Here is a 24,264-nt window from a genome sequence, read left to right as displayed (position 1 = left end):
TTTTATCGCTCCACAAATCAGAAAATACTGTCAACAGCCATTTTTAGAATAAAATGTTCTAGAAATCAGGCTATGAATGATATGTGAATAAACCCCTCTGTAGAAACGTTCAGAATATAAATAGGGATGAAATTGGAAAGTTTGGTGGATGTAAGTGCTGCTTAAGTGGAGATTTCTGGTCTGAGAAAAACAATAATTTTGAGAAAACGGCCTTTAAAGATATATATTGTAAAATTCCTTACATTTTGAAGACACTACAGGTGAATAGGGTAAAATGTTTAACTAACAGATACTATATATTAAGAGAGTTATTTTTTGTTTTACAAGTTTTCTGAAGTTTAATGTTTAAATATGCAAATGAGGCATTATCTGATGATAACTTTGGATGAATTTAGGAGAAATCTACAGACGCAAATAGTAAATTGTAGTAAAATAAACACCTAAATGTGTATTTTGGATGTTTTCTTTCCAGTAGTCTGAAAGAAGACATGTTATGGAAGCAAAATAACCCAAAATCTTAAAATTGACCAGTGCATGACAAAAAAAACAAAATAGTCCTTCCTTTCACATAAAAAAATACTTTCCAATCGCAGTTGTCTGATGACTTCAAGCAAGTTAAGGTAATCCAGATAGCCGATGTGCAAACAACACCCTGTCAGTTCTAAAACCAGACAGATTCTCATCCTCTCAGTTCTTTTAGATGAAGTAATGGACATCTTGGTGCAGTTTGTCAGAGCTGAGGTGTTAATGTTGACAGGTTGCACAATGAGGAGCAGCTTGCTAAATGTCAAATGTGGAGTAAAGAGCCAATTTGTAAGTTAGGATTTTGTCTTTAAATGAAATTATTACTCTACATTAAAATACTAACAAATTCAAACAGGAAAAAAAATATTTGCAAGGTCAAAGAAGGAAATTAAAGGAGACTAAAATGAACACCTCACCGAGAAGAACGCGGACATCGCCAGACGAGCACGCATATTAAGAAAACAAAACAAGGTCAAGGCGGCGTGGACCGCAAATTGCAAAGTATTCATTAAGTTGAATGGATCGACACCAGAGGCAGCGAAAGTTCTCCTCAATGAACTGGACAGGTTTGATGAATAAATGACCTGCTGCTGGGACTATCATTGATGTAAGATTATTCCATGTATTCTACATGCATGTATCTCTACTGCATCTAACATCTTGGCGATAACCACACGGACAATGACTAACAAACGTTCTCATTCCATATTATTTTCTGTGATTTATTTTAAACTGCTGAATGCCACCACATTTTATAAAAAACGAAAAAAATGTAAGGACATATTTCAAATCATGAATTTCAGCATGTTAACATCTCCTATAAGGGACCTTATGATGGCTCATCTGAATATCTGCAGTATCAGAAATAAGGTACATGAACTGATCTTTCTCACTCAGAATAACACCATCCACATTTTGGCTGTGTCTGAGACCCATTTCGATGTTACCATCCAGAATACAGAGGTATCTATTAATGGCTATAACATCTTCAGGAGGGGTAAGAGTGTGTAACAATAAATTCTAAACATGTGGAGGTCTTATGGCATTGTCTCGCAGGCTGAATCCAGCTAATGGGCTTAAGACCCATACTCTATATTCAGTATCTCACCGTATAGCAACAAGCAGAGCCACAGCCTCCAACAGGGTGGCTCCTGCAGTCAGAATGAGTGCTGGTGTGGACAAACTCTGCTGGGAGACGAGCGGTCGAAGGAAACAGGCCAATGAGAGAGCCAGAAACACCAAGCAGCACAGCAGCATGTCCAGGAAAGAACTGAACGTTGGACTGGCGAAAGTCTGCACCGGTGCTTGGGTCTCCACCTGGGAGGGAAAGAGAGACAAAAGCATAGCAGAAATAAAAGACATATACAAGTAAGTAGTTATTAAAAATAGTGGGGGGTTGAGTTCTAAAATGAGAGTAAGGCATTAATGAAAAATCTTAGAACTTAATTATCCAACAATCAACAATAATTCCAGTAAGTCTCTACTGAAATCTATTCCCAAGTCAGTGACTCAGAGTCTAGACTACACGGCGTAGCAACAGTTGCAGCCACGAGAGCGAAGGTGCACTTCCGAGCTTATGCCAGCAGAGGACATCACAAACTAATACAAAACTACTTTTAAGGTCCTGCAGTGATTTCTCTTTGCCGCAGTCTTGACCGGACTGGTAACAATAACGCAGTGCTAACAGGCTTCCCAGACAAAACACCAACACAGGTGGATGCCCACAGGTGGAGGTGAGGTGAGGCAGAGGTGGGATGACGGGAATCAGACTGGTTTTACTACTGACAGTTGTAAAACTTGCAGTCAGACAACTACATGAAGCTCATAGCATTCATGGATAAAGTCACAAAGAAACATATTTACACTCATTAAACACGCAGGCAACATTATGTCATGCACAAAAACAGCTCACACACACACCTCCTCCTGGTAGCTTATCCGGTAAGCAGACTCCAGGCTACTCTCCAGGAAGGTGAGGCTCAGCTTGTTTATGGGAGGTCTGTAGAAATAGTCCTTCATGAGGCTGTCACAGGCACAGAGGAAAAGTCAGTAGACGTTATGTTCAGTTGGGATATTATATGTTACAATCAACTAGTTTAAAATTGGTTGGAAAAGTGACATTAATAATTGACTTCCTGATCAACTGTACATTATGTTTAAATACTACAGATTTGTTTAAAGGAATAATTGGGTGTTTTGAAGTGGGGTTGTGTGAGGTTCTTATCCATAGTCAGTGTATTACCTACAGTACATGACGGTCGGCACACCCCCAGTTTGGAGAAGCAGACAGGAGTTAACGCACGGGAGCAAATCAATGTACTGCTTTGGACGGGGCCGGCAGTAAAACATATTTTAGCCACCTAAAAGAAAGGTTCAACTCCAAAAAATAATTTCAGTTTAACTGTACGCTATATATAGAATATTTTTGCCTTGCCGTGAGACAGCTATACAGTCTATGTTTTGACAGCGAACTGAAGCCGTTGTACCCATCTATGGTCTCACCAAAGCAACCAGACTCCATTGAAAAAACCTTTAATTATACCTGGCTGAACAAAGGGGTTGCTGGTCTACCGTTGCCTTGATCGGTTAGTTTGTTTGTGTTATTGTGCTACTTTGGTTAGGTCAGATTCACCAAACGCGAGAGCATAGATGAATATAACTGCTTCAGTTCCCCGTGAGAAAGGGCTGCAGTGAAAATATTCTAGATATAGCGTACACTTAAACTGATATTGATTTTTTTAGGTGGCTAAAATACATTTTGCTGCCGGCCCTTTCCACAGCAGTACATTTCGGTTCCATGCAGGAACTGTTTCTCTGAACTGGGGGGCGTGCCGACTGTCATCTACTGTAGGTAATACACTGACTATGGAGAAGTACCTCATACAACCCCACTTCAAAACACCCAAACCATCCCTTTAATGTATTTATCCTCGGGTCATTCTAACCTGTCCTCTTTAATAACATCCACAAAGTGAGCGTCGCTCCGCTCCCTGAAGTTCTTGGAGCGTAGAGGGATGAGCGCCGAGTGGTCCATGCCCATGTGTCCTCCACTCCACGTCTTCTTCTCCTTCTCCTGCAGCATCTCGCACAGCGATGTCTGGCTGTTGTTCAAGGCTTCCAGCTGAGGACTGAGCAGGCCGTTCAGAGCCTTGGGGCTGCGCCCTGCAGAAACCGCTGGGGAACACTTCAGATTTGTAATGTCCTGAGGTGAAAAGAAAGGGGGGAGAGAAGCTGTGGTAATGGAGTTTTACTTTGGAAACAGGTCAGCAATGATATGAAGTAGTCTAAATATGAAATATAAAGCTGAAGGGTGTGCTACAGTCACACCAATTTAAATGCATGTGTCTGTGGCACACTTCATCTGGGACTCATTCTATTTCTTTGAACTATTTTTAAGTCCTTTTTCCTGCCGGGCCTGAGTAAATGAGTTGGTTCACAATGCCCCAATATTTGTTGGGAAAATAACTAAATCAAATACTGGACACACATCCTAAGAGTGCCAAAGAAAATGTATCATCTTGGATAAACGGTTTAAAGTATTATCTGTTTGGTTTAGGTAACGACAACCGGCTAACCTTGCTGATGTTAGTCTTGTGGTCGTCATGGCAGCCATTGTGCACCGCTCCTTCCTCCAGAACCTGATCCTCCCCTGGTATCAGGACCACACTGCAGGATACACAAGGAGACTGCAGGGTGGTAGAGGTTGGGGAGGGAGGGAGAGGGGGGAGCAGTATGGAGGGAGATGCAGCATATGGGGAAAGGAACGAAGAAAGAGAATTAATACATTGAGAGATACAGATCAAGGAAAGCATGTCAGCAGAGAAAAATAATGACAAGATGGCAGAGATCGAGATCAAGAGTCTTTGTGGAGGACAAAAAATGACAAAAGAGAGATGTCGGCGGTGATCACGGCAGCATTGCGGCAGCAAAAAGGAGAATTCATTTAAACACAAACTAGGGATGCTGTGACAAGTCTAACTATCATCTTACAACATTTGTGTAAAATTGTTTTGTATTTATTCCAATGATGACAATGCAAACGCTAACAAGAGCAGCAGCAGTCAGAGAAACGGAAAAGGAGATGGAGAGCAAACAAGAGGCCAAGAAGACGTCTACACTGGCCCAAGGTCTTTATTTCCATCCCACTCATCCTCTGCAAACAGAATGGAAAGTAAGTGTGTGTGCGTGTGTGTGTGTGTGTGTGTGTGTGTGTGTGTGTGTGTGAGAAAGAGATTCATGCTGTGCTACAAATGACCATGACACTGAGATGTGCAAGGCACTGTGAAGCATTGAGAAGCCAAAACACACATAATGTAAACACACAGAGATAGCACACACTGTGTACCTGCATGCCACATGAAACGTGCAAACATTTGCTACCACACCTGCCCTGTGAATCCTTTCACACATTCAAATATCATTTAAGCTTTTAGGAACACTTTTGTGATCCCTCAGCGTGAGCCGTATCTGTATTTGTGTGGGAGCCACGATAGCGGATGAAAAGCTGTAAACAGAGGAGTCATCGGTTGAAGGCAGAAAGAATGGAGAAGAAGGACATCCATCTCCCTGCTTGAGCTCATTACCATACCCAGGACCCCCCCCCGCTGATTCTCCTGCCTCCCCATCATCATCCCCAAGTCCCCCCCCCCTCCCGCCACCCTGCCGCCCTCCACCTGGCCTGGCAGAGCTCTGAAAAATCTGTGCAAGGATCATGGGGTGCACATGTGTACAGAGAAAGGAGGGATTAATTGGGGTGAATTGTAGGCACAGCGGCGCTTGGATTTGAGGGTAATTATAGGGAAGCTAGTGCAGTGCCCGTTCGGTGCATGTGTCCATTAATAGTGGGCCGATTGCTTGGCCCCCAGGAATTCTGCTTGCAGCGTTGTGGAGAACCGCGGTATGGCTGCTTATACGCGCCTAGTGTGAAGTTGATTGGATGAAACATGACAAACAGAAAATACTTCCTTTATAGTTAGATGATGCTGCTGCTACAGCACCACCTACTAGCCAAATGGCACCAACTTTACCATAGTCACTCAGACATCATATCTACACACGTCCACCAAATGTGGTCCCAATAGCACAAAGCGTTCAAGAGATATGACATATTTTGTAATATAAGCCCTGCCTACAGTGTTTTGAGCTAACTTTGAGGGCCAGCTACAGCAACACTGTATGAAACATCAACAATTCAAAAAAGTTACTTCTTCCGGCTCGGTCCAGAGATGTTTTGTACCAAATTTGGTGATGATTGCTCAAAATGTGTAGGAGGAGTAGCAACAAATCAGATTGGGACACAATTCAAAATGTTGGAAAAGCAATATAGAAGCAAATGGGCGCGGCTTATCTGGATAGATTCGTCTGGACCCACAAAATCCAGGGACAAGTTAATATTTAGTTGTTGTTTTACTAATAATAAGTAGTATTGTTTGATTTATTATTCTAGATGTTTACTTTAATTACACTCGATTTTTGTTAGTGTTTTCTTTTGCTGGTTATTTGTTTAATTTAACTATTTTCTTGTTTAGCATATTTAGTTTTTTGCGTAATTAGTATTTTGTTTATAAATTGGGTAAAATTGTGAGCACCTGCGGTTATATAAGTAGGTAGGCAGGTAGGACCAGCATGCACCTGGGTGGGCTTATGGTTTTTTAACCCGAACAAGGGAGGCAGTGACATCCATGTTTGTGTTTGTTTGCTTGCTTGCTTTTTGGTTAAATAAATCATCAGAAACACACACATTTTGCACAATGGACTCTTTTCCCTGCGTCAGTGGTCCTTTGATTTAAGTTTGATTTAGATTTTTTCCGACAAATGGGCACTACAGTATTGAATTTTGTTTCTGAGACTTTAAAAGTTACTGGCCAAAACATAAAATGCACCATCTGGCCAAATTGCAACACATTCATCACTGCACTCGCTTTGGTCCTGAGCAATACACCCGCCAAGTGTGAAGTAGAGCGGATGAGCGGTTCTCGAGATATGCGAAAGACACACAGACAGACAGACAGACGGACAGAGATTCCTCGCTTTATAGTTAGATAATGTGCTGCACGGTTTTGGCGAGTCAATGACCTAGTGGTACAATTTGGAAGCAAATGAGACACTTCCCCTGAAGGCAGAGCTAAGGAGGACACAGTGGACAGATATGTTCTGGATTGATGAGCGGAACATGATGGGTCAGTTATAATGTAGAGTGCCTGCTGGGGAAAACGGCGCTTTTCATTGTCTAATTAATGATCTCACTGTTTTGTTCTCAGATTCCTATTAATACGAATTTAATGAGCACTGAGGTGTTACGCTAATGGAAGCATGTGTGGATGCACGCGTACAGGTGCACACAAAGTGAAAAAGAGAAATCAACAAAGATGCTCTAACCACGCAGGGTGCCTAAGGTCAAAACTATGTAATTGTGTGGAACGATTCAGATGGATGGTAATGGGCAGGGGTGAAATGGTGAATTATTTTTCATTTCCTCCACTCAAGACCAAAAGGAAGCATGCAAAATAAAAATTAAAATATTTATTAAAGCCTCTGATACACCCACATAAACAAAAAGTACACGGAGAGCAGAGAAGATGAACATCAAAGAGGCCGCAGCAGAACATGCAGCTCGGTGTTCTTCCTCAGGCAACATTGGTGTGCAATGAAAAATGATCCCAGAAATATACTTAGTTCCTCAGCAACATGGCTGATGTTTCACATCATTAGCTCAGAGATAGTGTGTGTTAAGGGTGTAACGATTTCATCTACTACATCGATGTACCGATTTATATTCATACGATCCTTCGATAGGTACTCGACAAGTTGTCCTTCACAGGGGACGTACTGTATATCAATCTAAAATCGATTTGCAAGGAAAATAATCTATGGTATCAATATTAAGAATTTGCACCTTGTATTTAAACGTTATATGGATGTATTTTTTAGCACTTTTAATAGTAAATAAATGTTAAATGTTAGTCCGGTTCACGCTGACGTCATCGACATGCAGCAGCAGCGCATCTCAGAAAGACGACAACAAAACAAAGCATGGCTGATGGCAAGTGAGAGATTTTCGAGCCGCGTTTGAGGTCCATCGATTGGAAACATTTTGGCTTTTGCAAAAAGAGAGATGTCCTTGATATATCGCTCGCTGTTTCCAGAATATGCAAAGGCCAGATGGAAAGATTGGTTGTGTTGCTGCTGTATTTTAACTCCAGGTTCAACCACTGTTTATCAACCTGAAGAAATGTTGGTTGCATTTTATTTCTCTACCTTTTGCTTTGAAAGAAGCAGCAGGTTAAACCACTGTTTGTAAACTTGAACAGAAGTTGGTTTATTATATTTTTTGTTAAATGTTGCACTGCCTTGTATCATGAACTGAAGCAGCAGGTCCTGAAGTTGCATTTTTTATTATTTTCAAATAAAAGATGTATGTATTTTCCATTGATCGTTGTGTTTACTTGTTTATATCCATAATTAATGTATCCCTGATTCCCTTACAAGAAAACACTTTGAGGAATCCTGACCTGCACTGTCCGGTATCCAGCTATTTATTTCACAGTCACAAGGATTGAATTTTTGGCAAAAAAAGTTACTGTATCGATTTCAAGTCCTTGAATCGTATCGTATCGTATCGTATCGTATCGTATCGTATCGTATCGTATCGTAACGTTTGGCTCTAGATGAGCCAAATATCATCCTTGAATTGTATCGGAACCATGGCAAGTGATACGTATCGTATCGTTGTAAATATGTTTCGTTACACTCCTAGTGTGCGTTTACCTTAGCACTGTCAGGAGGCAGGGGGCTGGCTGAAGGGGCTGCGTCAGGTGTGTGCACCCTGGAAGTGGGACACCGAGGATCTACCTGCTCCGGCCCAGCCGACCCCGACTGAGAGCAGCTACAGAGAGAGGGAGGCTCCACCTTCCTGCCAGAGATCAGGTAGGTCTTCAGGCCTGGAGAGACAGAAACACACAGAGAGAGAGGGGAGAGGATGTCACTGGCAGATGAAACTGGAACATGCCTGAGTGTTGGGTTTCTGTGGAGTTGTTTTAAGATTCAGCAGAGGCTCAGCAGTACGTGGCACGATGAATTCCCTCAGTGAATTACATTAACAGCTTCTCGCATGAAAGTAGAATGAAGAGTGGGAGAAGCAGAGAATATCAATATCTCCCGGTTGAAAAATCCAAGGTCAGCCGCGTGAGTCATTCTTGTTTCCATAAGCATATACATCAAAACGATGTGTGGTGCATTAACGCTGGGTTTTATATCTTGTTTTCCAGCCAACACTTCTTTCAAGCTCCACAGATCCAGTTCGTCCACTGTCATTTCTTCCTCACCCTCCTCGTCACACCCTCCAACTTCACAGCCTGAGGAAGAATCTATATGTATAGAAGCGCTCCCATATATCCTCCTTAATGTATTTTCTCTGTAGTTACTCTTTCATATATGTCTCCCACAGGTGCATGTGCACGTGAGCTCCACATGACCATGAGACAGTAACAGTTTCAGACACAACAGGCCAGGGCCAAATATTTGAACACCTGCGTCCTCCGACTTCTATCAACATGTTATCATTTCCGTCAGTCCCACAAGGTATGAATGTGTGTGTTTGTGCAACCTTTAGCTAAAAAATTCAGCCTACAAATCAGACCACTTTGCCCAAAACAGTGACAAAACATGGCAATGAGGAGATAAGTTGTTTAAATGATCTAACTGCTTATAAACACAAGGCGTTTCACTTGCTTTACAACATATAGGAAACGCACAAGCCTGCCTATGTCACACTGTCAGTGAGATTTCGTCTTTATTTTCAACAGCCGTAGACAACGGGGTCACCAGGATGCTCCCACAGAGCTCATTTTAATCACCACTGCAGACATATGGCCCACTTCCTGTTTGAATTTCCGTTGCCAACGCTGTTGCTATGACAGATACATAATCAGGGAGATAGACCAGGGATTCTCAAGGCGGGGTCCGGGGCACTCTGCCAGCTTTTTTTTTTACAAAAGTCGTCATAGTTCAACAAATAATATTTGAATTTTTAAATCTATAGTATTGTCAGTATATTATGTTCTAATTAGATCTGTCAAAGTTAATGCGATGATAACACATTAACTCAGATTCATTTTAACACACCAAATTTCTTTAACGCATTAATCCAACCTGCGATTTTTAGGTTGTAGCGGGCTCAGTTTTAAAACTAAAGTGAAGATACTGGCATCATATGAAACTAGAAAAACCTAAGAAATCCATTGATACCAACCATGTCATACTAGCTTGTCACAAAGGAGGTTAAATAATGCTCCAAACTTATGCTACATTTTGGAGAGGAAAAACTGACATGGCCATTTTCAAAGGGGTCCCTTGACCTCTGACCTCAAGATATATGAATGAAAATGGGTTCTATGGGTACCCACGAGTCTCCCCTTTACAGACATGCCCACTTTATGATAATCACATGCAGTTTGGGGCAAGTCATAGTCAAGTCAGCACACTGACACACTGACAGCTGTTGTTGCCTGTTGGGCTGCAGTTTGCCATGTTATGATTTGAGCATATTGTTTTATGCTAAATGCAGTACCTGTGAGGGTTTCTGGACAATATTTGTCATTGTTTTATGTTCTTAATTGATTTCCAATAATATAAATATATACATATATTTGCATAAAGCAGCATATTTGCCCACTCCCATGTTGATAAGAGTATTAAATACTTGACAAATCTCCCTTTAAGGTACATTTTTGACAGATAATAAATGTGTGATTAATTTGTGATTAATTATGGACAATCATGCGATTAATCGCAGATTAAATATTTTAATCGATCGACAGCCCTAATTCTATTCTTGTTTTTTACTTATTTGTTACTTGTTCTAAATGAATCCCAATTAGTATATAACGGTATGAAAATACTATGCATGATAAACATATTGTTTGTTTCCATGAACGGCCGAATGGTGTGTCGCTTTAAAAGTTGCAGATGCAAGGAATGTGGGGCGGCATTATCTCCTTTCCTTTCGTAAAGGATGGTCCGGTGTATCCTATGCTAAAGGAGATACTAAAGGAAGCATTGAAGCACCTTTCCTTAACATTTAGAGAATTTGAACAGTTCTTATCATGACTGCCACGTAGATACTTCCAGGTCATTTCACACAGTTAGGGACCTTCCTAAGCAGAAAAGACTTTTCGACTGCAGCCCAAGGAGAACAAGTGTTTGTGACTGAACTCCTCATATTTCCCCATCTATCTGCAGCACTGTGTTGTTGCAAGCCCCAAACACAGTAACAGGTATCTGTGTGTGTGTGTGTGTGTGTGTGTGTGTGTGTGTGTGTGAGTGTGTATCCGCAGCACAGGTAAGTACCTGTGACCGTGTGCTTAGCCACATAATTCAACTGTCAGTGAGGCTGCAGCTTCCGGCTCTGAGCGTTGTCGGCCCTAAGTACTTCAGACAGGCCTGCCACTGCCTGGCCTCGGCTGAGCCACCCCGGGGCTGCACTCTGACACACTCCCAGAGACCACACATGTGACACGAGGGTACACAGTCTCATTGCAATGATAAACACGCACACACACACACACACATAGATACAAATACTGAGATAAGCAGCTCAAGAAGCAGACAAAGAAAACACGCACACAAGGAGACGGCACGTAAACACAAGTGCAATTATGAGACGCTCGCAAAATACACCACCTCCAACCGCCCCCACACACCCAGCCAAACACGTATACAGTACACCGAGCCGAGCAGAGCAGAGTGGAGGTGTAGATGGACGGCTTTGCTGTAGCTGGGTCGATAGCCAGGTGGATGAGGATTCAGGGATGGGAAATGAAGGCGGTAAACAGCAGTAACAAAGAAACTAATTCCCCGCACCACTGATGCAGAATGACACAGCAGCGAGAGGAGGCAGCAGGAGACTAGGGGGGAGTTTTTGACTGCCTCTGAGGAGGAGTATGTGCGAGTGTGACTGTGTGTCAAAGACAGATCCGCAGACACACAACGCACACACACACACACTGCGTCGACTGATTTCATTAGTCTGCTAATCAAATCTGTCCCTGCCTCCCACCAGGACATACAGCGACTTCTGCATCTGCTCGCGGGTCAACGGGGTTGCTCTCACCCCTCCCCTCTCGGTTTCTCTTTCTGTCTTGCCATCAGCACAGTGATTTCTCAAAGTACCACAGGTAAAAACATATCTTGAAATTATGTATGTAAGGCAGCAAAGAAAATGTCAAACTCATTTTCCTCATGACCGTGGGAAGAGAGATCTGGTGTGACTGTTCTTTTGTCTGTTCACTGAGATTTCTACAATGCCAGATTGAGAGCATTTGAGCCAAAGAGACTGAAACACACAAAACTACCAAAGCATGTGAGTCACACTGTATTATTTATTAATATACGTAAGACTCACGATTAATGCAAATCCTATATCTGCTGTAAAAGCAACGGTGCCTGCTGAGTAATAATAAAAGACAGGGAGAGAGAGCCGAATCCACCTAAAGAGAAACCACTGGACCGTACAGCCTCTATTCCCCAATACTGTAACAGCTTATTAAAGATAATGAAGTGTTTCAAGCTAGATAATACGCGCAGCAACACATTTCTAGAGCAGAACATTTGATAGAGGATTAAACAATAATGGCCCAATAATTAAAAAAAAACATACTTATAAAAAAGACAATTACAAACAAGATGCCAGACGTGAATACAAAACTGGAAAAAATGGGGAAAAATAAAACTGTAAAACTGAAGGAAACAAGCTGATAGCTAAGGGAGGCGACAGGAGATCAGCTGCGGCCTGCCCTCTCCATCACCTCATGTTAGGCTTTGACTTATATCAAAATAAATATGTTGCTGGCTCAGTTTCAGACATTTCGGTGCTCCACTTTTTAGCAGACGAGAGCAGAGAAACATGGTTCGTGCCAGACAGCAATCCATGGCCGTCCCTTCCAGAGGTTAATGTGTTTGTATGTTAGATTGATCACATTTTGTTTCAGGTTTCGAGTCCTGACAACCAGAGGAGGAGAAAGATAAATCGACTGCAGGAGCTTTGCAAAGGTGCACAGCGTGTTATCCGTGTTTGTTTGCGGGAAGGGTCATACGAGATCAAGTGTCTGCAGATGTTTGTCCGCCTGTTCCCTGGCCATTCTGGGATAATCTCTCATCTTTTTTTACGATGCAACCTTGTGACTGCAGCGTTGCCAGGCAGTAAATTGTGGCTCTGAAAAATTGGCCAGACCAGCAGCTGGCTCCGCTGTCCACTTCATCCGAGTCCAGCATCATCAGAATACAGCTGTGCTCTAAAGGCCTCGCGGCGGGGAAAGAAGGTCAGGAAAATCCATGCTTCATGTCGTTTCTTTCCAGCTTAGTGACTGTGGCCTTGTTCAAACCTGGTATTAACATGTGTCCTGAGTGATCGGATCACAAGTGGACAGCTCATTGAGGAAGCATTGAGATCCAATCACTCAGACCACATTCAGAGGTGGTTTGGGCCACGAATTCTCGAAATGGGTGCGATATGTATTCTCGATATCGATATTGTGATTCTACAAGTATTCGATATTACAATTTATTGCGATTTTTGTTACCTTTTTAACACTAGATCATGGGGAAAAAGTTGATTCATGGACTTCTAGGGACATTTATTTTGAAAATATCTAAAGTAATACAGTAAAAATGTTAGATTTTCAGCATGTATGTAGTCAGAGAAGTCAAATATATCAGTCATTGTCAGGCATTATTTAGTGGTATTTTCTTTTTAATTTATAAGGGACATGTAATGTTTTATACTTCTGGTGAATATAATCCAATCAATCTTATTTCCATATATGTATTTTATATGTACAGTTCCTTTTGTTAACACCTTATTTTGAAAACCGGACGTAGTCACGTGTATACTTCCGCAAACTTCTCCAAGTCCGTCGCTAGCTCTCCAACTTGGATTTAAAATGTGAGCGGTTGAAATGTGAGCAGGTTGAATCCACTCTTTTTTTTGACGATTACGGAACGGATATGACGTCACGTTACTCAGACTACAACAATAAAAGCGGTAACTTCCTTGTACCTTCAATAGACTCAAATGAAGCAAATATATGGGTTCTGGCATTCAAAAAATTATTTCAAAATTGTAATATAAAAAATCACGATATATAGGTGAATCGTTTGTTTTCCCCATCCCTAGAATATGTAGGATACTACTACTGACATTCATGTAATATTACATCACAAGGTCTGCTGTATTAGTCGTGTTTACAACGTGTTTATTTGCATATAGAGCGTGGAAGTGAGATCAGATCACAAGTGGTCACTGGAGACGCATTCTAACGCCAGGTGTGAACAGACGTACTTAAAGCTGTCCACTTGTGATACGATCACTCAGGACTCATGTTAATGCCAGGTCTGAACAGGACATGATACAGGTACATGTACGTGTGTTTGTCCTCTCTCCCTCTCTGACGACCCTAGGCTAATTGGAGCATCATTAGTGGAAGCCTCTAGGCATTATGGGACTTGAAGTGTCCCGTCCTGCGCTATCAGCCAACAGGCAAACAGTAGATAACCTTTCCCCACGAGAGCCCGGTCACATTATCTCTCTCTCTGAGCCCTTTTGTTCAGGATAGAGGAGAGCGACGCGAGAAAAGCACTTTGCAACCAAATAACGCCATCACCTCTACTCCCTCCCTCTCTCTCGACACCTCACAGCACGTCCACGCTCCTCTGGGACAATAGCCGTCCCTGAACCTCTCTTTGCATGATGCTAAGAGGAGCTCAGTGCAGAGGCTGGGTGTGACAAACAAACATGCACCAAAAAAAAGGGTGTATGCAACACATAAGTTGGGACTGCAGTGGTCATTTCAGACACTGCCAATATGGTCTCTGAACAAAGACGGACAATTAGCTGGAATGTAAGTGTCCAGGTACAAAAAGCCTGGCTGCTACACACACTTCCACCGTCCTAACAACGCACACAAAAAAAGAGGGAATTAAAGGATGGAAAGACAAATTGATATTCAAAGAAATCCTTTAATTTTACCCTTGGGATACACAACAGAAGGAGAGGAGAATAGATAAATTCTGTTTAAAAAGAAAAAGCACACTAATGCAACAGGTAGAGCTATAAATATTAAACTATTTGGTTGTTTATCTCAAAGCAACACCTTTGCTTTCAAACTGCATTTGCAAATCAAGCAGGACAGAACAGCCAACGCTGCCGTCCCGGGGAGGTTTACTAAAAGCACAGAGGGCAACGGAGAGGGAGGGAGAGTTGGCAGATATGCTGCGATCAGCACACAAACACAAACATATCATGTGCCTTATCTTCTGATAATGACAGGTTCGCCTTCCAGGGCCAGGTATCGGAGCAGGAGGGCAGTGGAGCAGGTGGCCCGGAGAAACTAGCACCGCCAGGCTGGGCAGCTCTCCATGCCAGTTGGCACCGCCAGCCAGCAGCCTCCTCCCCCCCCCCTCCCTCCTCTAAGGTTTACTGTACATCCTGTCCCCGTCGGGGGGACGAAGGCAGGAGGGACAGAAGGAAACCTGTCCAGTACGACGGGTCGTTAAGGAGGACTTCATTACTGTGGCGTGGTCCGCAGAGGAGAGGAGGGGGAGATAAGATTGCAGAGATTTTGGGAACAAGTAGCGAAAGATGTGGAGGCTCAAGAGAGAGTCTGTGAGTTGTTTGGTGGTGGTGATGAAAAATCGTATGTGTGCTGTCTATGTTTGGACCCATTCAGTCAGAAAACATGAAAGACGCATGCATTTTTCATAAGGAATCACCAAGGGACTCACATTGTCATCTCTGACAGCAAAGGAGAAGCAGAGTTTGTGCGTGACTCCCGAGCCAACGACGGGTGGGAGTGGGGGGAGGGCGAGCGTTGACCTTCCTTTTTATTTATTTTTTTAACACTTCTGTTGAGCCTGTAGGTTACTTCCGATGCAATAACAGGCATCCAAGAAACTGAGCAGAATTATTCAGAGTGTTAAATTAGCGGCTCCTCTGTCAGACAATGTCAAGCAGAGACGTCTGACTGCCTTCTGAATAATGTAGAGGAGAGGATGTTTCACACTTTGCTCAATTTACTACATACATAAACAAGCACGCTGAGCTAAACGCTGATTATTTTAAACACAGATTGCATGTGTTTATGAGCTCACTCGGCTTGTATCCAACCCTTCATCAATGCCCAACATTATATTTTATTAAAGTGATGGATTTAAAGTTGAACCGTAAAACAACAGAGATTTGTCAATCTGGAAAGATTTTGATATATACGGTTTCTATCTATATACTAGGGATACACCGATACTACTTTTTCATTATCTATACTGATAGCGATACCTACCTTTGGGTATCACTTCATCATTTTATCCTGTAGGACATTTGTGTGAAATGGTCATAATTAGCATATGAATTCTTGAGTTATGGTGTGTTTTGTGAGGTCACAGTGACCTTGACCTTTGACCACCAAAATCTAATCAGTTAATCATTGAGTCCATGTGGACGTTTGTGCCAAATTTGAAAAAATTCCCTCCAGGCGTTCCTGAGATAACGAGGATGTACGGACGGACGAACAACCCGAAAACGGCGGGGAGGCATAAAAAGAAATAATGTTAATAATGTAACACTATTAAACTACTCTCTTGAGAATTAGATCTTAGTCTAATGTTTCAAATAAATTGCAATAGCCTTGATTTACATTAGACGCAAAGGAGCACTTCTACTCTGCAATGATGGATATGCAGCACCGACTTAATTCCGCGAGCTGACGGTTCAGTTCGTGCCTTCAGGGCCTTGAAGCAGGCACATTGTTGCCAGTTTCCATATCAGTCATTTTAAAGTGTCCCTGCTTCTTTTTCAGGTTTATTATACTTGTTTGCTGACTAATGTTGTTTAGTCCCTCTACAAGAACAGTGGTGCCCCAACCTAAGGGCCGGGATGATTAACTGAAGAAAAAAGCAGAAGACAGAATTAAGACTCCTATATTTCTTGTAATTGTTGACTTTTTTTTCATAAAACAAATTTGTGGATACAAACTGGCAGATATGTCACGAGTATGATTGTTTTGTTTTAGGGGGAGACAAGCATATTCTGTATATAAGAAGTGGACGTAGTCACCGCGACATCATCTATTGATTTGTGGACTGTCGTTTTGAAGCCTCAAGTTCGACATTTTGCGCTATCTTGTTTTTTTGCAACCAGAAGTGACACGAGAGGGTGGAGCTAAGTAAAAAAACAAACGCTAAATAAGACATTTTTAGGCAACCAAAAGGTTATAATTAAACTTTCATGAACTGAAAACACTCTGTGAAACCGGACAACACCGTGGTAGCAACCTGTCAATCACAAGGTAGCCACGCCCTAAAGCATCCCCTGCTTTATGATCTATTTGACTCTAAATGGGACCATAATTTACTAAATGAACCTCAGGCTGTATTGAAGACTTGAAACTAGTGATTGAGGCCATAAACTCATGTTTACAATGTTTACTGAGGTAATAAATCAAGTGAGAAGTAGGCTCATTTTCTCATAGACTTCTATACAATCAGACTTCTTATTGCAACCAGAGGAGTCGCCCCCTGCTGGCTGTTAGAAAGAATGCAAGTTTAAGGCACTTCTGCATTGGCTTCACTTTTCAGACCTTTTTGTGCCCTGTGGAAACCACAGCAGAGCCTCCCTGCATGTAAGACAGAAAAGTCACTTGTTAAAAGTATTTTTAAACCGTATTATGCAGTTAAAGCAGTTAAGGCTATCAAACTTAATTGCCTAATTTTCTAAGCAAGAACATTTTCAAGTAGCACCCAGCACTGGTATTAGACAAACAAGGAGTTACAGACTGGATACATCTACAGCCGTGCCTACTATATTCACGTCAAACTCACTGGAGCGCAGCTAAACCAATACAAACACACCCTCAGAGACCCCAGATAACCCGACAGTGAGCTCTTAGTACGAGTGACGTAAGCCACAAAAAGAAACAGCAAGTCTCGTACACCACCTGGGCTTTCTCAGCACATTAGCCTTCCAGGTTTGGGACAAAAACACATCTCTTAAATGTGAATTACGTCAGAGCACTTCTCTGCTTACACACACAAACAAACTGTCCCAGCACAACACGCCATACTGAGGTCTCTCTTCCCGTTGCAATCAGCAGAATCTGTCAGTATCCTTCCCCTCTGTCTGTCCCTGCATGCTGTAAACAGGGGTGGCACCAAAACAAATGTTCCATATTTGGCCTGCGTTTTTTTTTATCCCCGGCTTCAATCCGGCCCCATCGTAACTCACTCAAAACGACAATAGAAACACTTGACATCTCTCCAAAGTCTTTAACTCTCGCTTGGCTGCGCCTGTCTCGTGTATTCTCTGCACTCGTTTCGGATTCTGTGTCTTCGATCTTTCCATCCTTGACAGTCCCAGGCTGCCACGGTCTGCTGGCAGAACAATAAATAGGCCCACAGTTGACATCCCTCCAAAATCTTTACCCCACCCCAGCCCCCCTCCACCCTTTTGCTCAGTGGCCTGTATTTTCTCCCTGTTTTGTCAATCCCACTGTAACTCACTGTCCGTCTCTCTCTCTCCATCCCAAATCCAACTATCCTCGCTGTTCTTTTTATGTCCGAGCCGATATCTGTTTAACTCGTCACCACATAGGCGTTAAGGGCTCTTCTCTGAGGAGAATTGCCACGGCTGACATCATCCCAAAAGCTCAAAACTCGCTCTCCATCTCATCTTTTTTTACACCATCGTCCTCTCCTCCTCTGTCAAACCCTTCGCCCATGCGTGCTCCTCTGAATACCAACACAACCACCCTCTTTTCATCTCTCTGATAACAATAACCATATGGATCCTTGTGCTTTTCAGCACACCTGTCCAGATCACTTGTTTCCTGCTCCATCCGTTTCAAGATTCTCTTTATAGTCGTGATCTGCCTTGCATTGTCTCGCCAGTCTGCCTTGCATTGTCTTCCTCATTCAATCTTTCACTTGTTTGAATAAAAGATTTAAGACAAAGATTGAATAAGTGTGAGCATCTTTGGAGAAACACCGAACTCCAGGATAAGAAAACATTTATGAGCTGTGCAAGGCCATGTTTTCAGCTTTCTGACAATGCATTTTTCAGATAATACAAAGAGTTTTAAATGGTTTATTTAGCGTAAGAAAGAGGAGACTTTTCTCTACGCATAAAGGAACACCTCCAGCCAAGGACAAGCAGGTCTTTGTATGATGTTCTGTACAATTCCTTTTGTTGTTATCTTATGCAATCCTTCTACGTTTATTCTAGGGATGCACCGATACCGATAATGGATCGGATATATTCAATCAGATATATTAAATTCAATTCTATGTTTATATACCATATATTATATATATATATATTATATACTGGAATTTGGATTCCTGTTTAAGTTTTGACCAATTTGTGGCCATATTAAAAAGCTTTACACTTGAATTGTAACTATTGTTAATTTTGAAACATTTTTAGCAAGTTTCTACAGTATGATTTATTATTTTAATAATAAATAATAATAATTAAAATAATAAAAATGTATATCTATGTATTTATTTGTTACACTTTGTTTTACAAAGTTAGGAAAGCAATGTTTTGAGTCGGATGTTGCCTTAGACATAATAGGATGATCCCAGTCACTTCCACACAGCGAGGCATAGAGCTTATTAATTAATTATTATTATTATTAACACTGGTATCGGATCGGTACTCCGTCTCGGCCGATATCCAAAGCCCAGGTATCAGTATCGGTATCGGGACTGAAATACTCGGACCGGTGCATCCCTAGTTTATTCTTCACTTTGCGATGCTCTTTCTTCTCCTTCTGTAAATTCTTTATGAGATAACAACGTGTAATGAATTCACTATGCAGTATATCTTTTCAATAATTTAAAAAAGGTGTTATATGAAGAAACTTGTGATTATTAAATTCTAATGGTGTGCCCTTAACCTTTTTAGACTGCTGTCTTCATCTAAAAAAAAGAGCAAATTACCACAAAAAGGGACCAATTTGTAATTAATTTCAGGCCAGGAGCTGAAACAAAACAAAGAGTCAATCAACAGTCGTGCCTCGAACTGAAATTCGATTTAATCACATGCTGAATTATCTCAACCTGAGATTTCTATTGACCCGCAGCTATGAGCATCGCTCCCCCATCGATTAAACAGTGGCCGAGTATGTGGCTCTGGGTAAATGATCAAAGCAAACAGGCAACACAGACAAACAACTCCCTCCCTCCCTCCCTCTCACGCTCCACCTCTCATCGCCTTCTGCTCTAATACCGCAGACTTTGCTTACTCAACACTTTGAGTAATGGCATCTTCACTGGGGGTTGATGAAGAAAAACGCGCTGGATCGTCTGCTGAGCGCTGCGCCACTCCCCGAGGATTCTTTATCTGAAGCGGGGCCAATGATAGGAGGATTAAATAACTTTGCTAACTACGAGCTCAGCTTCCAACCTCTGAATCACATTCTGCCCGACACAACTTGTATGTATGCTGATGGCTGCTTGCACTGTTGACCTGCATCCTATTAAAAAACGGATTTGACAGGTTCATTAAATCTCACGGTCAAGCACAGAAAGGCATCGCTTGTAATGTTTGTTGATGAAGGCTTCATTTAGTAAACAGTGGAGGCAGCACTCTGACTCTGACAGAAAGAAAACATGGCACAGGGAGGCAGTAAGGAGAAGTGACACGAAGAGAGACAGATTGAAAGTGATAAAAGGATGGGGGATGACCTCTGTCGGGAATGTATCACTTAGCACACACACACACACACACACACACACATGCAGTATGTCAGAGATTGGCCTTTAGGAATGACAGCATGGGGGATTCCTGGGGCTATAAAGAAGGTGGATGGAGGAGCAGCTGATAGCTGGAGGGGACTCAGGAGGGAGGTCCCCCAGTGAAGCCAACGGAGAGAGAAGAGCTCGAGGCAGGGAGCTCAGTTCAGAGGATCCAGCATCCGTCCGGCTGATATCATCTTGTGGCAGGTGCATCAGTATTGATGTATATGTCAGTCGATTTCACACATTGCACACTGTTCATTTTCACACATCAGCGCCCACGTTCATCAAATAAAAAAATTCTAATTTGTAAAATACTAAGCATGTTATCAGATGATGGACGCTACGGTTACAAACTGAAAGTGAAAGTGAATCTGCTCCGTACGGAGTTTCAGCTCAGAGTAGCAGGAGTCAGATTTCACACACGGGATGAGAGAGAGTTGACAGACAAGACGATGGCGGAGGATTTGGTGTCAAAACGAAAAGCTAAAGCACCGATTTGGCCAAATGTCGGATTTAAACCCAATGCTATAAGGGAACCATTGCTTTAATGAGGCGATCACTGTGCGGAGGACAGAGCGGATACAGCCGGTGTGCGTGGCAGAGCGGAGCCAGGTGGAAACCTGCGATCCTGCAGCGAAAGCTCGACCGGAGAGGCCCGACACACAGCCATCCAAAGCTAAAGATCAATTAAGTGCTCTAGATATATTGAATGTCATCTTTTCTTGTAAAATGTCCGGTGTAATCGGTAACACCGGTGTTGTCACAAGTTTATTAACCGGTGGGAACATTTCCTCACCGTGACATCTCTAGTCCTACTCAGTACAATATCTTGGGCAATATTTTAAAACACAAATTTATGGGATTCTTATCAAAAATGTCTGTTCATGTTATGTGTTTGTAAAAAAAAAAGAATATTAAAATTCTAAGATATATCGCTATCAACCTCAAAAAGTCCAGTATAGCTATAGGTGCAAATAATATTTCATTATCAGTTAATCTAGCAATAATTTTTGCTTATTTAGTTGTATTATTTGGTCAAAAAACTGCTTAACTAAGCCTGACAGACAAAAGCAAACAAATTCTCAAATGTCCATCCATCCATTTTCATGGCCAGCAAAGTCTTCTATCTATTCCTGGGGGACCCCGAGGCGTTCCCAGGCCAGATGACATACGTATGTGATCTCTCCAGCGTGCTCTAGGTCTACCCCGGAGCCTCTCACCAGTTGAACATGTCCAGAAAACTCGGGAGGTGCCCAAGAGGCATCCTGATCAGATGCCCAAACCACCTCAACTGGCCCTTTTCGACGCAAAGGAGCAGCACCTCTACTCCGAGTGACAAATATTGTCCATAAACCCTCACAGGTACTGCATTTAGCATAAACAATATGCTCAAATCACAACATGCCAAAAACTGCAGCCCAACAGGCAACAACAGCTGTCAGTGTGTCAGTGTGCTGACTTGACTATGACTTGCCCCCAAACTGCATGTGAATATCATAAAGTGGGCATGTCTGTAAAGGGGAGACTCGTGGGTACCCATAGAACCCATTTTCATTCACACATCTGGAGGTCAGAGGTCAAGGGACCCCTTTGAAAATGGCCATGCCAGTTTTTCCTGCCAAATTTTTCACTCTAGCTTTAAAACTGAACCCGCTACAGCCTAAAAATCACAAGTTGCGTTAATCGTTATTATCGTTAAAACTCCCTTATCAGACCCAAAAATCCAGTATCAGCCGGGCTCTATAATACAGACTCATTGCCTTTACTGTACGCAGACCCATCATGCTTACTGTCGTGCACAGTCACCCCCCTAAAGGCCCATTCTGAGGAAGGAAAAAACCCTGAGGATTGCAGAAGATTAAAGATTAATAGCTGTAGAAAAAAATGGAGAGAAGAGAGAAGACAGGGTGCAGATTAAGAAAAGAGAGGTCATTAAAATGTCTTGCTATACGGTGTAAAAAAACAGAGAAACACAGGACGATGATGTGAGAGACGAGCATTTTAAAATAGAGGCTTTCTTATTCTTAAAGCTGGTCTGAGCCACTCACTAAAACTAATTTCACAGCCTGCAGTGCTAATAATAAAATACTTAGGCATGCAGCTATAATAGGTACAAATATACTGAAAGAATTCATGAAGGAAAATACACTTTAACTGCATAATACACACACACAAGGTGCAGGCTGAGTGCAGGAGCAGGCTTCACGGTGGACTGGCTCCCCCGTCATCTTCCCTCATTCATAATTCACACGGCCATTTATCACACACACACACTCCTGCTGTGCACACTAACGAGTCACTACAGCCCACAAACACGGACAGGGTGCGGCTGCATGTGTGGGTGTTTGCATACTTGAATACTTTAAGTGCAGAATGTGAGTCTGTGGAAGTGAGTGTGTAGGAGGGTGGGAGGGGGTTATATTGAGTGTGTCACCTTAAAAGGCATTTGCGCACAAAGTCTGAATTTTTCGTCCGAAATTGTCGCACGTTTAAAAACAAATGCGACGTCACATGTCAATCACGTTTACACACCGACTTCGAAACTGTCTGTCAGGTTTGATTTTCTGCGTTTTTTCGCATCCGCCAAAAGCCAAAAGGTTGTTTGACCACTCAGAGCCACCATCCATGCAACCGTTATCATCCAAAATGGCATCTTATAAACACGGACAGGATGCAGCTGCATGTATGGGTGTTTGCATTTAATGTACTTGAATGCAAAGTGCAGAAAGTGAGTCCCGGTGTGAGCGTGTGTGTAGGAGGGAGTTATTGTGTGTGTCACCTTAAGACTGAGCATCCCATCTGTCAGTGTCAATGAAGGCTGTTGTGTGTCTGTTAGGAGGAAGTGCTGGCATCTGCAACGGCCGCGATGGGAGCGAGATTAGATCACATGCGCAGCACAAGTAGAGATCTAAATATCGAAAATACAGTGAGATGGCGACATCAGGAGAAAGACACACGGAGATGCCTTCACATACTTTCCCTTTTTCAAGGTTTGAGAGTCAGAATGTGAGCAATTTGTCTACAGGTAAACAAAACTACACAAAAATAGGCCTCCGCTTGGCTTTTGACTCAATATAAAAGCCAGAGCTTCAGCTGAATAAACTCAATTTGGCCTCTTTTCTCCCAGTCAGAGCACCAGTCCTACCATCTAAAAAGAGCCTCCATGTAACCAGCTGACCCACGCCCCTTTCAATACTTGTTGCCATGGAAATTAGCCCTGGTGGGCCCAGGGTGCAGAGCTGGGTTAAGTGTGTGTCTGTTGCTGCAGATGGGCGCAACGTCCTTTTCCATGTGTTGTGCTGGTGTTACGACCGTGATCCAGGTGGAGCCACACAATAGTCATAAACAGGATGAACCTTAAGCTTCACCTCTATCCATCTTTCTGTCTCACTCTGTTTATCTATTTCTTTTTTATCTTTATACCGCCTTTCTTGCAAACCCTTTCCGCTTTTTCTATTCATTTTTTTTTTCCTCAGTCTGCAGGAGGGGAAGTTATGTTTCCATGAAGATATACAAGCAGCACATTTGCATTTGTGAAAACTCCTACGGTGATAACAGATTGGTTTGCTGTATGCAGTGAAGGAGGGAGCAGCAAGAAGATTCCTTTACTGTGTTGAGGCCACATTACACTAAAGCATATCAAGACGGCATGATATCTCTGACACTGTAAATATGATTTTTTTGTCTCCTGATTTAATGAATAGTTTACCAGTAATTACATTTGAATGTCTTCTATTCAGGAGCCTGATAAATATTGTAAACACTACAAGGAAAACTGCCAACTAATTACACACTTTGTAGTTTGAAGATAGATAAGAAACAACCCACAACTAAGACATCATGTTTACTATCCTGCAGATCAACACTCCCTCCCTCCCTCCATCCTCCACTACTCATAACCACCGTGAGTTATGGGCTAATTATACGAGAAAGTAAATATCTGCCACATGA

General features: G+C 42.3%; 1 protein-coding gene across 1 annotated transcript in view; it reads right to left on the bottom strand.

Annotated features, from left to right (window-relative positions):
• The window catches only part of LOC119501714 (adenylate cyclase type 9-like), a 44,920-nt gene that overhangs the window by 6,265 nt on the left and 14,391 nt on the right, over window positions 1-24,264 (bottom strand). The window contains exons 2-6 of the mRNA XM_037792286.1: window positions 8,293-8,465; window positions 4,101-4,211; window positions 3,471-3,727; window positions 2,446-2,548; window positions 1,634-1,842 (exon numbers count right to left, since the gene is read on the bottom strand). Of these exons, the coding sequence (XP_037648214.1) occupies window positions 1,634-1,842; window positions 2,446-2,548; window positions 3,471-3,727; window positions 4,101-4,211; window positions 8,293-8,465 (853 nt within the window). The remainder of the gene's footprint in view (window positions 1-1,633; window positions 1,843-2,445; window positions 2,549-3,470; window positions 3,728-4,100; window positions 4,212-8,292; window positions 8,466-24,264) is intronic.

The sequence above is a fragment of the Sebastes umbrosus genome, chromosome 14 (assembly GCF_015220745.1).
Source record: "Sebastes umbrosus isolate fSebUmb1 chromosome 14, fSebUmb1.pri, whole genome shotgun sequence".
NCBI lineage: Eukaryota > Metazoa > Chordata > Actinopteri > Perciformes > Sebastidae > Sebastes > Sebastes umbrosus.
This window is presented reverse-complemented; position numbering and strand designations above follow the sequence as displayed.